This window comes from Panthera pardus, unplaced genomic scaffold (assembly GCF_024362965.1).
Source record: "Panthera pardus isolate Hobbes unplaced genomic scaffold, ASM2436296v1 HiC_scaffold_26, whole genome shotgun sequence".
NCBI classification, from domain to species: Eukaryota; Metazoa; Chordata; class Mammalia; order Carnivora; family Felidae; genus Panthera; species Panthera pardus.
This window is the reverse complement of record NW_026526832.1, coordinates 21,531,192-21,548,284: the sequence shown is the minus strand read 5'-3', so window position 1 is coordinate 21,548,284 and position 17,093 is coordinate 21,531,192. Positions and strand designations below refer to the sequence as shown.

The window sequence follows — 17,093 nt, the reverse complement described above, 5'->3', positions numbered from 1 at the left end:
TTGGTTTCTCTGTTGCTTAGCACAGTGATCTGGTGGGGAGAGTAGCTGCTCAATGAATCTTTGAAGAAGTAAATGAATGGAAAGATGAATCCCCTTTCTAGTTGCTGCTGCCAAATGGCCGTGATACTGTTTATGGTCCAACAGGAATACTTAGCCTGGTCTAGGCAAAGACAGAACTATAGAAATTTTAAACTGGAAGGAACTAGATTGTCTAGTCCAAGGGATCCCAAGGTCCAATGTGATAGCGGGGCCAGAATCAGAATTCTGACTACCCCTCCAGTTATCATTCACAAGCTGGTTCTTCGGACTAAAATGAGGTCATCTGATAAGGAAAACAGAATGTGAGATGAGTCCAGAAAGAAATGTCAGAAACTATGCTGATATACTTGCAATCTCTTACATCGTGTTCAACTTTGATTCTATAGAATAATGTCCAGAATACAATAAGTATCTTTTCCTCCCCCACATATATATTTTTCTGAAAATAATTATTTCACCATTAGTGAGGTTAAGAATGCATTAGGAACCAAGAAGCAATTTTTCAAAGATCGCAACCAAAATGGTTAAAATTTAGAATGTGTGCAGATAGTCAACATATAAATGAAGGTGTTGGGGGGAAAAACCACCTTCTAGAGTCATAGATGAAAACAATAATTTCTCCATATATTCTGACTCAAATTATTTATCAGAGATTAAATTACACATGGAGGAAGCAGCAGAGAGAAAATCTGTAGCTTTATTTATAAAATCTTTACCAAGAAAAAAGTAAACATATAATGAAAGAAAAAACAATAGGAAGTCTACAGTTGGCTCAGCTTTCACAGAAAATTTTAAATATTTTTAAAATCATAGCCTATTTAAAAAAAAAAAACAAAATTGGATAAGTTAACTACATTTCTAGCCAGGTTAACCAAACAAAAAGAGAAAAATCATTATAACAATGGCAAAACACAGAATATGCAATTATATTTATAAAGAGACATTAAAAACACAGAAACATGCTTATGATATAATCATAAGGGAAAGAAGCAGGTCACAAAATTGTGCAACATTTTATAAAGGAAGATTTGAAGGAATTATACTAAATTATAGATAATCAAATTATGACATTATTTTTTTTTTCTGTACCTTTATAACTTTCAGTACCTCAAAAGTATTTAACTATGAAATGTATTTTGTCAGGAAAAAAATACAAAGTGCCAGCATAACAGAAATCCTAGAAAAGAAATCCATTTTTACTCTTTTAAACTATTATGGACTTACACTTTTGCCTAAGGTGGAATAACAGGAACCAGATTTATTCTCCCATCTGAAACAAACAAAAAATCAAAGTACATTAAACCATAGTTCTTGAAATTGTCCAGACCATGCTACATGGAGAGGGAATCCAACAGGAGCCAGTGGTTTCTCTGAGTCGAGCCCATGGAACTGGGAGTCCAGGAAAGCCAGGCAACTAGAGGTCTCAGGAAAACTAGAGGTCTCATAGGACAAGGAAGGAGTCACACAGAGAGCCACAGAGATGTGCACAGGGTCCCACTCAGGTGTGTGTGTGTGTGTGTGTGTGTGTGTGTGTGTGTGTACAAACCAATGCTAGGGAAAAACACCTGGAAAGATTATAGAGAACAATCTACAAAGTTCGCACAGGGCCAGCTTCTCTTCCCACCAGCCAGAATTAAAAACCTCATAATTCGTGGGATGTCAAGTAGAATACTCAGAAGGGTTTTGCGTCAGTAATAGGGCAAAATATGCCCTAAACTCTGCTCTTGTCCCTTAAGGCACAAGACCCAAAAGAATTAAACTGTCTCCATACAATCTAACTACAACCCAGACAAAGTTTGAAAATAGTTAAAGGACTTTTAAAAATCTAGCACCTAACAAGGTAAAATCCACAAGGTCTGGGTTCCGAACTTTTTAATTACCAAGCACCCAAAGATTCAAGATAATAAAACCAATGATAAGGAGAAAAATCAGTCATCAAAACCAACTCAAATCACACAAATGATAGAATTAGTAGACAGGACATTGAGTCATACAATTGTCTCAATGTATAATTTATAATAATTATACATTCTGTATGGTCAAGAAACTGGAGGAAAGCTTGAACATACTAAGTAAAGGTAAGAATGATATAACTAAAACCAAAATCAAACTTTTGGAGAAAAGAAGGACAATGTCTGAGATGAAAAGTATAGTAGATGGGATAAGAAGGAGATTAGGCATTACAAAAGAAAAGATTCATGAACTTGAAGATATAACAATGGAAACTGTATAAAATGAAATTGGAAAAAGACTGAAAAGATGCTAAATTCACTCCAAATTGATCTCACAATTCAATGCAGTCAAAATGTCAGCATGCTTTTTGAAGAAACTGACAAGCTTCTCCTAAAATTTATATGGGAATGTAAAGGACCCAGAGTAGCCAAGACAATTTTGAAAAAGAAAAGCCAAGTTGGATGACTGTCAGTTTCAAAAATTACCATAGAGTTACATCAATGAGGACAATATAGTATTAGTACAAGTGTGGACACACAGATCACTGCAGCAGAATAAAAATCCATAAATAAACTGTTAATGTTATGGCCAGCTGATTTTCAACACAATTATATCAATAGCTGCTAATAAGAATTACCCTGCATAGAGGGGCACCTTGGTGGCTCAGTTGGTCAAGCATCTAACTCTTGATTTTGACTCAGGTTATGATCTCACAGCTCGTGAGTTCGATCCCCACGTCGGGCTTGTGCTGACATTGCAGAGCCTGCTTCGGATTCTGTCTCTCCCTCTCTCTCTCTCTCTCTCAAATAAATAAACTTAAAAAAAAAAAAAAGAATTGCCCTGCATAGAAAGGAATGAACTACCAATAAATGCTACAGAATGGTCAACCTCAAAAACACTAAGAAGCCAGACACAAAAGACCTTATAGGATTACGTTTATGTGAGAATTCCCCAAAAGGCACATCTGTCAAGACAGAAAGCAGATCAGTGGTTGCCTGAGGCTGGAGATAGGAGAAAGGAATGACTGTAGACAGGCATCAGAGGCCTTCAGGGTGATAGATGCATGGCTCCATATGGTTTACTAAAAATCATTGAGTTGTGCAGTTCGATGAGTGAATTTGAGGCTATGTAGATTATATCTCAATAAAGCTTAAAAGGAAAGGACAGGGAAGGGAAGAAGGGCCCACAAAGGTGACTGAGGCATGGACAGAAAAACTTTGTCATTTTTCATTTCACACATGCATTTGTCTTAGCCTTTTTCCCTTTCTAACTTATTTTTATGACACAGGTAATCTGACATACATGTGTTTCACACTTAAAAATTCGTGTAAGCAAAGAACAGAAAAAAAACCATTATACATAATCTTGGTACCCAAATCAATATCTCAGTTAATAGAAAGCATTCTTCCAAACTTATTTTATGTTTACTTGTCTGACTGTTTATACTGAAATTTCCGGCCTTATTTTGAAGAAACTGAAATGTTTTCTCTACTCTGTTGAATAGGCTATTTCTAACTTCTAGTATGACAGATCCTTGGGGGGGGGGGGGGGGAGGGGTTCTCTTTTATGGGATTCATAAATTTATAGTATTCACTTAAATTAATTTGTGTTAATTTGCAGGAATGGTTCCCCAAGGTGAGGCCAGCTTTGCTCCATCTCTAAGCCCTGGGAGCTCCATGGTGCCGATGCCAATCCCTCCTCCTCAGAGCTCTCTGCTCCAGCAGACTCCACCCACTTCGGGGTACCAGTCACCAGACATGAAGGCCTGGCAGCAAGGAGCAATGGGAAACAACAAGTAAGGGGCAGTTTTGATATATGAACATCCCTGATCCTCTGCAGCACAGAACACTCCTGCCTTCACAATCCAAATAGATTATTGGCTACTGCCATTTGCAAGTTCATGGAACTGAATTTTGTGTTTTAGCAAAGAAAAATAATGACTTTTAAATCCTTTAAGTTTCAAGTCGTTTTTAAGACAAATCTGTATGTTTACAGTATGGAAAAGTGGCCTAATGTCCCCCAACCTTTCCATCCCACCCCCAGCACATCTGAAGAATGTGATCAACTCCCGTGTGTAACAGAGCTTCCCTGGGACAGATATAGAAATGGGCACTTTAAAAAAAAAAAAAAAAAAGTCATTTTTTATAAAAACACTTAAAAATCCTAAAAGTCTTAGGGGTGCCTGGGTGGCTCGGTCGGTTAAACATCTGATTCTTGATCTCAGGTCAGGTCTTGATCTCAGGGTCGTGAGTTCAAGCCCTGCGCTGGGCTCCATGCTGGGCATGGAGCCTACTTTAGAAAATCCTGAAAATCTAAAGCAAGAATGGCAAAACATCAGAATTCACTAGAGCTGAATAGTGAGCATACAGGTTTCACCCTTCTCAGCACGATTGAAAGATCTCATAGCAACAGCAAAGGTTTTGAGGCTTCTAAGGCCATTCTGCCTCATCCAGCTTTTTGAATCTCTAGATTTTCAGTGGCCTCACCTTGCCCATTCTGCTTAGAATTATCTCACGGATGTCATTTTCCCCCCAAATCCTGGCTGCTGAACTTTTCACACTTCACTTGAGTTTTATAAGGGTTTTAATTAGGTTGTGTCTTGGTTCTAATGACAGGGAAGCCGTTTGATCTGACAACATAATAAGTAAGGCAGTTAAAGTTGAAAACTTAAGACCATATTCTCCTAAAGTTCACTGAAAGGTGAGAGGAAATCTTCCCTTTTGAGAACTGCGTAGCTCTTAGTGAGGACTGTGTGTGAATTAGGTAGAAATGGAACCATCTATATAACCTGCAGGAAGAAGTTAGTCTCCTAATGTGTTCTAATCCCAGCTTCCTAAATTCACTTTAGAGTCCATGGTCCATGGTTATAAACCCAACTAAACTCTTGCTCCATACCTACACCTAAGCACTTAAACGTGTCTTGGTAAAAACAAGGTCCGGCTGACAGGTCCACACCCTTTTACAGTTAAATTCCCTGAAAGACTGTACTCTAATGCTACCTCTCCTTCCATTCCTCGTTGGCCAGTCAGGCTTTCATCCCTGCCGCTTTTCCAGAGTATTCTTGTCAAGGTAGGCAAGACCTCTACAATGCCAAATGCAGGGATCGTTGGTAGCATTTGATATAGTTGAGCATTTATTCTTTCTTGAAGCCCCTTCTTCATTTGGGTTCTGGAACAGCTTTCTCTCTTGAGAAAGGTGACTCTCATCCTATCTCTTGGTGTCCTCCACTGGATTTCCTCATCTCCCTGACCTCCACTTGAAATCCTCAGAGCTCATTCTGTCTACTTGCTCCCTTGGTTATGCCATCCACTGTTAACGGCTATAAATGCCCATGTTGATGCTCCTGACTCCCCGCTTTAAATCTCCAGCCCCGACTTCTCCCCTGAACACCATGGTGTACATCCAGCTGCTCAGTCAACATCCCAGTCAGAAATCTGATAGGCATCTAAAACTTACCACGGTCTTCTTCCCCAAAGCTCCTCTCCTACCTTTCCCCATCTCCGTAAACTACAACCTCATTCTTCCAGTTATTCAGGAGAAACCCTCTTCTCTTTCCCTCACATCCCACATCAGACATGCCATCAGCAAATCACATCAGCTTCTTAGCAGCTCTCACTTCTTACCCGTCCCACTTGTACTCTTTAGTGTGAGCCACCATCTTTTTCCAGGACTGTGCAGTAGCCTTCTGTCTCCTGCTTCCACCCTCACTCCCCTGCCGTGTAATCTCCGCATGGTAGCCAGAGTGATGCTTTCAGAACATGGGCAGTATGTCAGTCCATTACTCAGAACTCACCAACTTACTCAAAGTACAATATAGGGCCTGTGAAGCCCACATGATCTTGTTCCTGGGTACCTTCTGACCTCAGCTGCTATTGCCATCACTCAGTCTGCCACACTGGTGTCTGTGTATTCTTCTGGTGCTCACGTGTGCCAAGTACATTGCAAACTCAGGGCCTTTGCATTTTTAAGTCCCTCTGCTGGAATGTTCTTCTCACAGTAGCCACATGGTTTGCGCTGTCACACTTCAAGTCTCTCCTTAAATGTCACCTTATTAGACATAGATACTAAATGTCACCAGATGAAACTTCCCTGACCATCATTTCCAAAACAACAGCATTTTCTACCCCCTGATCCCTTCCTTGCCTTCTGTATGTCTCTTCCTAGTACTTAACACCACACATATTGTGTGTTAGTCTGTCTGTTTATGGTCTGTCTCCTCCAACTAGAATATAATCATCCTAAAAGCCAGGACTCTGTTTTTGTTTACTCGGGTATGTCCATCCTTTAGAACAGGTGAGCACTTAATGTACATCTGTTGAGTGAATGGATACAGAGATTCCCTCCCCTACCTGGGTCACTTCTTGAATTCAGATTCAAAGTGGACTTGAATTTTTCTTGTACTTCCACGGTTTTTGTGAACTTTGACTTTGCCAAATCACTTGAAGAAGAAAATAGATCAACTCTTCAAGCATTCGCACTTGCTTATTTGCTTCACGTGTGAAAGCGTATTAGTTGACACAGGCCACGTGTATTTTGCGACCACTCCCTGCTTGTATTGCACAGTGCAAGACACCGCAAGGAGCAGGGGGAAACTGCCCTTGCTGTCGAGTTACCGAGAGTCCACTTGGTGACAGGAGTGAGAGGAGTAAAACGTGAAAACAAAGACTCTTTTAGTAGAATGATGTAATAGGGTTCCGAGACAGTGTAATGTGATTCTTTTTCATTATCTCTCCGGTGGCAAGAAAAAGAAAGGGTTAAAGCAAGGCTCTTTGTCCTGGAACGGTGCAGGTTTCTGTCACACTAATCGCTCTGAAGATTCCTAGCACTTATTAGCATTTTAAAGTCTAGGAAGGCCTGTTGTTTAACCCTCCCTTTTTAGACTTATTTGACCTGGAGCGCCTCCCTGCTTGTTAATACCTGTATCTATGGAAGCCACTTCAGGCCGGAAGTCTTCATCCTTACCTTCCCCCCTGCACCATGATTTAGGGGCTACCAAACACCTGGGGCTAGCCTAAGGAAACTGCAGTAATTGCCCCCAGGGTGGCCAGGAAAGCAGAGGGAGGGAGGGAGGCCTAAGGTGCCAGTGAAGCCTACAGTCCCTCTGAGGCCTAGAACAGGGAGTTATGCTGCAGAAGGGCGTGGTCTTCTTCCCATAATGGAAGAAACTGAAATGGAACTATTGGCAAGAGCAGTCTGAAAGAACTTAAGTGAATATAAGTCCCAAGTATAAAATGTGAAAAGAAATTAAATCCTAAACTTTTTTTCACTAAGAATGACATCATTGCAGCCCTTGAAGCTTCTGCAGGCATTAGCTTACATAGCCCTGAGCTGAGCCTCCACAGTGGTGATTTATGTATCTGTTGACAAATGAGCATTGTCTGTGGCAGAAATGTTCTCATTAGAAAATGGGCAGCAAACTAATAGGTTTTTCCTCACCTTTAGTTGTGGGGACGCTGTACAAGCATACACACTGTACAGACATTAATGGCTCAAAGATGTATTATTGACCATTTCCTGGGCATGTAATTTTCTTTGAGCATTTGTGTTTTATAATTACTTGGGGAAAATCTGCTACTTTTCTTCAGACATGATGAATAGGCTGTTTCTTGGCCTGTTAATTTTAGTATGATTACCTTAATCTACCAGAAACTATAAATGTCAGTACATCCTGCTTACCTCCCAGGAGCTAGCAAGAAATAGATAAGCAATTGATGGGGGTAAATGATTTTTAGAAATCAAATTCTCCAGAATTAACATTAAAATAGGTGGAATTTTACCAGCAGCATATTGTTTAACAATTGATGATAATCATCAAACATTTGATGTTTTGAAGAATTTACAAAAGACACAACTCATATTATTTTCCTTTAGATGTGTGTATCTGTATCATTTAGAATTTTGGGGTTCAAATATAAAGTTTCCAGATGTATTTACTTGGGAGTTTATTCCATACTATTCTACCAGCTAAGAGAAGAAGCTGGGTTAACATTTAAGATCTTTGGTGTAACAAAAGTCCAGAACGAGGCCATGAAGAAGCAAGTCCATAAAACAAGCCCTCTGAAAAACATAATTGCCTTTGCATTTTGCTTCTAGAAAAGACATAAAGCTGTCTTTAGGCCTGAGAAGACCTGTGAAGTCTTTAAACATTTACATTTGCCAAATAAATATATCTGGTTATATTCCTCTTAGTTTATAGCATATTGAAAGCAGCCAGAAGCTGAAACTTTGAGAAATGACGGCAAGCTATAGAACACTGAATAAAGTCCCTTGAGTCTTAATGTGCATAAATAGTTAGAAATGCAACTTTCTGTATCCATCCTCAGAAACTGTGATTCACTAGGGCTGGAGTAAGGCCTGGGAGTCTCAGTTTTTAATAAGTCCCGGCATTGGTGCTATAGTGGTAAGCATAGCTGCCTCCCAGTTTTCAACGAGTCCCAGGGAATTCTCTTGCAGATGCTTTCTGGACTACAGTTAGAAAAACATTGGTGTAGATCCCAGAAAAATCCATAAATAAGAAGTAGTCTAAACCTCATCAGTTGACAACACTGAGTAATAACCTATATCCATAAGTCACTTATTCATCAGATATTTACCGAGTGCTTGCCATGTGCCATGAAGGAGCAGAGAGACAAGGAATAAGTGAAACAAAATACTAAGTCTAAGAAAATATACAAGCAATGACAATACAAGAATGCCATCTTTGAATTTGTTAATTTATTCAATGAGCATCTATTGAGGATTGATATATATCCCAGGCATTTTGCTTAAATAGAACATTCTCTATTTGGGAATATAAAATGGTGTAACAAATTTTAGAATGGTTTTGATGGTTAAATGAATAAACTTCAGTTATCTTGAAGATTTACTTATGTGGACAACTTACGTTCTTAATTATTCAGCTAATTGGAGCTTAACAACTCGGATACAAGGCCAGATAATTGTCACTTAAAATGAGCTTTATGTAGTTATTAAATCCTCTGTGCAGAGTTCAAAATTCATCCGAATTATACTCAGTCTTTATATATTGTAGTAAGATAAAGTCTTACACGTCATTTAAAAACGTATAATATTTTCTATCGCATTTTATCTAATAATTAAGAAACAGAGTCCAGTCACATCATCCCCACGTTCACAATCCGTGGATGTAACTGGGATTGTTTTTGAGTTAACAGCGTGTTCAGTCAAGCTGTCCAGAGCCAGCCCACGCCTGCGCAGCCCGGAGTGTACAACAATATGAGCATCACCGTGTCCATGGCAGGTGGAAACACAAATGTTCAGAACATGAACCCGATGATGGGCCAGATGCAGATGAGCTCTTTGCAGATGCCAGGAATGAACACTGTGTGCCCTGAGCAGGTAAGTGGCACAGCTGGCATGCACACCACACACCACGAGTCGTTATTCCAGGGAAAATCAGGTATGTTCGCAGTTGCTTGTCAGAAATTACCACACCACGCAGTGATGTGTGTTAATTGTTTCTCAGTAACACTGGGGGGAGAAGATGCACTTCTTTATTTTTTTCCCACTGTCTTTTGAGTTAGCCTCTCTTAAGATACACAGTGGAAATTTTGACAGACCTCCTAAGATTTTAGTCTCAAGAGATTTTAGTGTTTCAGATTTATTATAAAATGATACATATAATATATTGGCTCGGAGCATACCCCTTTATCTTCTGAATACATTTTCTTCATTTTTCCCTTTCAGTTCAACAAACATTTATTCACTACTAACTATATACAAAGGTAGTTCTGTGGGAGATAATGCTGACAAGTTGGGGAGACACGACATTAACAAAGGATCAGTTGAATAATAGGACAAAACCTCTGTGTAAGAGATGGGCCTCCATAGCGCCATACATATTTATGTCAGATTAGGAAGATGTACAATTAACTACTGAGAGTTTAAAAGAAAAACGCCTAATTAGGAAAGGCTTCTTGGAAGATTTGCCTAAAGAAAGAGAATAGAAAAGAATATTCAAGACCGGTTGCCACAGCATAATCTAGGCAGGAATAGAGGTTGAAAGTCTAATGAATGTTAAGGGGACATTTATATTATGTTTAAAGCAGAATTTATGTGGTAAGCTTTTTAGGGATCTCGCAAGCCATCTGAATGTTTTAGAGTTTATCCTGGAGCCTCCTGAAGATTTTTAAGGATAGAATGACTAAATTCAAAATGATGTTTAAGGTCATTGGGGTAACTGCCTATAGTTGCTATTCTCATTTTCAGCAACCACAAAGTAGACTGGTGACTAGACTGTGACCATGTAGCTATAATTTATAGCAAATCTTACAAACATGTGAACACTGATTACCTTTTCTATAGAATATTTTTTATTGAAAAATTTTTTTAACTTTCCATTCCTCATCCCCCCACTTTATATAATAAGTCCCTTAAGAGTTTAGCAGGGAAAAAAATCAATAACTTAGTGATTTATTTCCTATAGCAAAATAGAAGACCTAAATAGTGTTGTTTCTTGTTCTTGTCCTTATTATTCAGTTATTAGAATTTTTCACTATCTCCAGAAGATTAAAACAAAATAATGAAAAATATAATGAATTAGGTAAAAGAATATTACACTTAAAGCATATTTCTTATATAGCTGGGTCTTGCTTTCCTATTCAGTTCGACAATCTGCACCTTTTAATTGGAGTGGTTAGCCCATTGACATTTAATGTGATTATTGGTATGGCTGAATTTAAATATCTCATCTTGTTTTCTCTTTGTTCCATCTCCTGCCTTTTGGGGGTTTAATTGAACACTTTAATTCATTTTATCTCCTTTTATTGGCTTATTAACTATATATACCTCCATTTTGTTATTTTAGCGGTTGCTTCAGAGTTCAGAGCATACATCTTTAACTTATCACCATGTACCTTCAAGCGCTATTATATGACCTCTTATATAAGAACCTCACAGCTGTTTGCTCCCATTTCTCCCTTCCTCTGCTGTTGTTATCGTACATATTGTGCCTACGTATGTCATATGCCCCACATGCTTTTACTTTAAACAACTAGATACATATTTTTAATTTAAATAAGGCTCCTGTATTTACCCATGTAGTCATTTCCAGTATTCTTCCTTCCTGTGTGTAGATCCAAATTTCCAGCTTGGTATCGTTTTCCTTCTGCCTGAAGGTCTTCATTTAACATTAACATCTTTTATAGTCTGCTGCTGATGAATTCCTTCAGCTCTTGTATGTCTGAGAAAGCTTTTGTTTCACCTTCATCTTTGAAAGTTTTCCCTGAATTCTAGGTTGGCTTTAGTTTTAGCTTTCAGTACTTTGGAGACGTTGCTTCACTGCAGTGTCTCTGATGAGGTATCTGCTGGCATTTTATCTTTGTTCCTGTGTACACGATTGATTTTTCCCTCTCTGGCTGCTTTTAAGATTATTCTGCCTGTCGCTGGTTTTAAGCAATTTGATTACCATATGCCTTAGTGATTGTGTTCATGGTTCTTGTGCTGGGACTTCAGTGAGCTTCCTGATTTATGGATGTATAATTTTCATCAAATTTGGAAAAACATTGGCCATCGTTTCTTCAAATATTTTTTCTGTCACCACCCACCCCCCTTTCCTTCAGAGACTCCCCCACACACGCACACCCCCCCACACACACACATACAAAGTAGGCCACTCGAAGTTGTCCCCCAGATCACAGATTCCCTGGGTTTGCAGATTTGAGGAGGAGGGATGCAAGGTCAATGGTTTTTTTTTTTTTTTCTCTGTGTGTTTGATTTGGGATAGTTTCTATTGCTATAGCTTTAAATTCACTAATCTTTTCTTTTGCAATGTCTGATCTGTTAGTTTTATTCAGTGTATTTTTCTTCTCAGGTTTTCTATTTTCCACCTCCAGAAGTTCAGTTTGGACCTCTTTTATATCTTCCATACCACTAACATGTTTAGTCTTTCCTCTTATCTTCTTGAACATATGAAATATGGTTATTATAATAACTGTCTTAATATTCTTGCCTGTCAGTTCTATCATCTGCATCATTTTGGGGTTGGTTTCAAATTGATTGACTTTTCTTTTCATCATGGATCATATCTTCCTGCTAATTTTGCATGCCTGTTAAGTTTTTATTGGGTGCCACACATGTGAATTTTACCTCATTGATACTCCTACATTCTTGAGCTTTGTTCTGGGACTGGTTAAGTTACTTGAAACAGTTTGGTCCTTTCAGGTCTTCCTTTTTTGTTTAATGCGACCAGAGCAGCATTTAGTACAGGGCTCGTTTTCCTTTACTGCTGAGGCAAAGCCTTTCTAATACACTACCTGATACTATGTGAATTACGTTTTCCACTCTGGCTGGTGAGGTCAGGACCTATTGCCAGCTCTGTGTGACCTTTGGGAATTATTCCATCAGCATCTTCACAGGTGACTCTTCCCTCTGCTTTGGGTAGTTCCCTAAAAGCCATTAACAGATCAGTACTAAGTTGCAAGCTCAAGGGGTCCGTCTGCAGATCTTCCGAGCTTCCTCTCTGTGTAGCTCCCACTCCTCTGATATTCTGACCTCTGAATTCCAGCTGCCTTGACCATCTCAGACTTCCAGCTGTGTCTTCTCCACTCACGGAGCCTGCCGGGCTCTGCCTGGGTTCCCTGTCCCCGTGCTGGCTGCAGCCTGGAAATTCTCTGTAGATGTAGGCGGGGGCAATCATAGGACTCATCTCCATTGTTTCCCAGCTCTTAGGAGTCACTCTCCTTCATTGGGTTTGTTCAGTGTCTTGAGTGCCTTCGTTTCGTATATTTTATCCAGTTCTTTCGCTGATTCAGGCAGGGGATAAATCAGATTAATCTGATTTTCTCTTAATGACAAAAAGAAGTCATTTGCTAATTAACTTGTGTGTGTGTGTGTGTGTGTGTGTGTGTGAATATAACTTTTATTGAAGTATTGTATAAATAGAGTATACAGAAAAATATACAAGTCAGTGAATTTTCACAAACTGAACACTTCTTTAAAGCTACCATTCAGATCAAGAAACAAAACATTATCAGTAGCACCCAGAGGTTCTTCTCATGCTACTTTCATGTCACTCTTCACCCCTGCAAAGGGAACCACTGTCCTGACTTATAACAACATAGTAAATTGCTAAGCTCTTTATTCCTGCTGCACTCCTATTTTCTGTCAGTGAGATTACTTTTCATTGAAGAATTTGGTCTTCAGCTTAAACAACTTGCTTGTAATTTGGTCTTGTACTTATCTTTAATAGATAAATGATCCAGCACTGAGACACACAGGCCTCTACTGCAACCAGCTCTCATCCACTGACCTTCTCAAAACAGAAACAGATGGAACCCAGGTCAGTAAGAAAATTCTAAACCCAGAGCTGCCAAGTGTACTCTAGATACACAGGAAACTTTGTTCAGCATCATGGTTAAGAGCCTGACCTTGGGAGTCAGACCTGGATGTGAGTCCTGGCTCTCCTCTTCTTAGCTATGTCCTCCTGGGCATGTTAGAGGACTTCCCTGGGCTGCTATCTAACCAACAGAACTAACAAGTTACCTGCTTAGAGAATTGTTGAAAGGGTTAAATGAGAGAAGCTTTCAAAAGGTTTAATCTGGTTGTTAAACAGGATAAAGGGATCACAAATGGTGGCCACTAATTGTTATTTTGTAAATAAGCACCATTCTAAAACTCGTGTGTAATCCAAGTACCTCAAAAGATCTCAGTCAATTCAGACAAAACAGAATGCCTGCTGTGTACTCTGCCTCCTTTTAGAAGTTCGTTTCAAAACAATTCAAATAGCAAGGATGGCCACCTTCCTATATTAACATAAATTTAGAGATTGTGGGTGTTTTAGTTCACTTTAGTAACTTTGGTTTGGTCGTTAGTGTCTTACTAAATGTGTATTTTAAAAATATTGTACAGGCATTATGGTAAGGTGAAGATACAACGAAACAAGAGACATGTTTGCCCTTTAGGTGAACTTTGGGGGAGAAATGAGGAAAGGAAGTTTCTTTTGTGAAACACTTACAATTTGCCCAGCACTGTGCTAAGCACTGTCTGGTTTATCTCATGTAAGCCTCCCTATGACCCTATGAAGGAAGTAGCATTCCAGTTTTTCACAGATGAAGAAACAGAACCTGAGGAGATTTAACCACGCACACAGTTCACAAAGCTAGAAAGGGGCAGAGCTGAGGTTCAAACCCACGTATTTCTAACAACCAAAGTTCATGCTCTTTCTGCCATATCACTTGAATGATAAAACATGTAGACATATGCACATAAATTGTCACATAACCAAAGAAGGCAAACTCAAATTTATATTACAAGTGACAGGAACCATTAGGTTTAAAAGGGAAAATGCTGTGAGGGTCAGAAGAGCATTTACACAGGAGCTGAACTGGGCCTTGAGGACAGTTAACAAGGCAAAATGAAGTAGAAAGTGTCAGAGGCTGAAGGAAGGAGTGAGCTGGGAAATCTAGGGCATTGGGAGTAGAGGGAGCTGAGACAGGGAAACAGTAATACCTTAGCACGGTCCTGGGAAGCCAAATCCACTGAAGGTAAAGGGTTTGTAATAAGATTTTATAGTAAATAAAATTGGTAAAAATTGATTGGGGCAAATTTCTGGAGGCCTTGGATGCTAAACTCAGGGGTTTGGACTGAGTCCTACAGATGAAGTGTCCCCTAGAGGGGGCACAGTGATATAAGCACTAGCTCAGGCTTCATCTTGAGGGACAGAAGGAGTACTGGACAGCCTCCCCAGGAAGAGAAAAACCAGTTAGGAGCCGTGTCCATAGTCGGGGCATCAAGAAAGAGGATCTGAGGCCTATGAGAGTGAAGAGGGGATTCCGTGATGGGGGAAGTGAAGTCTTCATTCACTGGAAGGTATTCAAGGTCTCACACCTACGGAGACATATACTGGGCAGCTTGGCAGACTAGTGAAAACTAAACAACCAAGTTTAAAAGTTCTTGAGCTCCAAGACAGCAATTGCATTGATATAAAACTCTGCTGGAGAATCTTAAGAGGTTGGGACCCTGCTCTCATGCTGTTCCTCTCACCTGACAAATCGTAGGGCTTGCGCGCGTCTTGCTCTGCCTGTCTGTGAAGGTGTGGCAGCATCTGAAGTCCTCAGAGGTCTGGGCTCAGGCACCTGTTTTTAAGTAGCAGTTCAAAGTGGCTGAAGTTTGGTTTAATCTTTTTGATTTTTTTTTTATTTCAAAATAGATTATCTTAAAAACATTCTTTTTAAAGAAGCAAAATATTCTCTCTAGTTCGTTTGATCATGCCTTCATTAAGAATGTTTTTAAGTGTTCGGGGACAGAAACCCCTTGTACTGTGGCCCAGTATTTCATATGTTGAAACACATAAACGTGAAATTTTACCTGCTGTTTTTTGGTTTTTTTACATCAGTGCCTCCAAGCACTACAGCTTGTGCTCATGCTAAGTTTCAGTGGCAGAATCTTCTTTTTCTTATAGCCCATCATGTGATCTCTATTTGCTCCAGTGCTTTTGTATTTGTCAAACAGAAGCTTGGGAGCAAGTTAAATAGAAATATAGAAACAGATATACAGAAAAGGAGAAGGAAGAGAACCAAGAGAGGAGGGCTTAGGGAGGATTGAGGACTACCTGTATTTGGAGAGTGGAGATGGGGAGGAGGCAAGACAGGAGAGAACCGGAAAAGAACAGACTATAGAGAAACAGGAGGGAGACTAGTAGGGGGATTGTTGACACGGAGAGAGAGGAAGCCAGGGGTGGAGCTGTAGGAAAGAGAAGTTAGAGAACAGAGGTGAGGACAGGGCACAGAGATAGCCAGAGAATTAGACTCAGACAGAGAGTTGGTGTATGTTAGATGCACAGGAAAGAACCCAAAAGAAGACAGATAGGAGCCTGTGGGGTCAAGAATCAAAACTTGAGAAAACAGGCAGAGAAGAGGATGATAAAGAGGAAAGTGATGCTAATCTAAATAAAAGTTTAGTCCAGCAGGTTGGAAGACAGCTCAGGGCTGTCTGCCTTCTCTGAGGGAGAGCAGCGTGGAGGTATAGATGGGTCAAGAGGAGAAGACATGGGAGCTGGACTGATACACCAGTTGGGGGTCTGGACATTTGACATATGGCCAATAAAGGGTGATGAAAACAACTTTTATTCTATTAGGATAGAAAAGTTTTCCCAAAAAGCTGAGTGTAATTGACATAAATTAGTGATGAATGACTGAAAAATGCATCACTAATCTAAAATACTTCATGTACCTATTAAACCTGAAGCACAAGTTTGCCAAACGCTTGAGACACTATTAGATGTACTTGGATGCCTTAGAAGCATCTCCGTTCTTGGTCTGGAACATTCGCAAGTGTGATACTGGCTTTAATCAGTTCCACAAATGACTTTTTAATAAGGATGGTTGTAAAAACTAACTTCTGGCTTTGTTTTCCCAATAGAAAATGCTAGAACTATGCAACTTTAAACATTTTTAAGGAATACATGTATTATTACTGAAAGTAGCTAAAGGGAAAATTCACACTGTTCTCAGCTAGTAATTTACTGTTATTTTTAGCTCATGTGTTTAAATGAATTGTCTATCAGGAAAAATAAGTTAAATATAAAATTGTTCTACTAATATTTTGCTGTAATTCTAAAGGCAACATGTAAAGGAGCTATGTAAGAGTATATTTAGATACTACACAAATCTTCTGGACATTCACTTCAGTAATGCTGATGTCCTGTTACTGAGTTGTGGTGGTTTTTATTTTGCTAATACTGGGTTAAAGCCCTTAATTTTCTAACATCATAAAGTTTTTTTTTTTTTATCCCACTAAAGTCATCCGTAGAATGCTTTTGTAACCAGTTTCTGAATAATATATATATATATATATACATATAAATATATATATACACATATATTTTTAAACCCACCACTGGACACCCAGACTCTGAAACTGGGCTTTTCCCAATCTTGGCAATATTAGCAATGATGCTCATTTTCATTATTGATGGCAACCCTGTAGGAGGCTTGACCATTCCAATTTTGATTTTATTTTTAAAGTGTGAACTTTCCAGAACCCTGAGCAAAATGAGTGCAGCGATTTTCTTTTTGTAGGACAAGAAGACAGAAGAGTTCTTCTCTGTGGTGACTACAGACTAGAGGAATGCTCTAGTGAGTTTC

At 39.3% G+C, this 17,093-nt stretch overlaps 1 protein-coding gene across 7 annotated transcripts in view; it reads left to right on the top strand.

Annotated features, from left to right (window-relative positions):
- The window catches only part of NCOA1 (nuclear receptor coactivator 1), a 239,359-nt gene that overhangs the window by 219,753 nt on the left and 2,513 nt on the right, over window positions 1-17,093 (top strand). For 5 of the 7 annotated variants that reach the window (XM_053891092.1, XM_053891091.1, XM_019450414.2 and 2 more), the window contains 3 exons: window positions 3,613-3,787; window positions 9,165-9,348; window positions 13,199-13,288. In XM_053891092.1, the coding sequence (XP_053747067.1) occupies window positions 3,613-3,787; window positions 9,165-9,348; window positions 13,199-13,288 (449 nt within the window). Of the gene's footprint in view, window positions 1-3,612; window positions 3,788-9,164; window positions 9,349-13,198; window positions 13,289-17,027; window positions 17,085-17,093 lie in introns of all 7 variants that reach the window. The other 2 variants (XM_053891095.1, XM_053891094.1) reach the window with 1 other exon arrangement.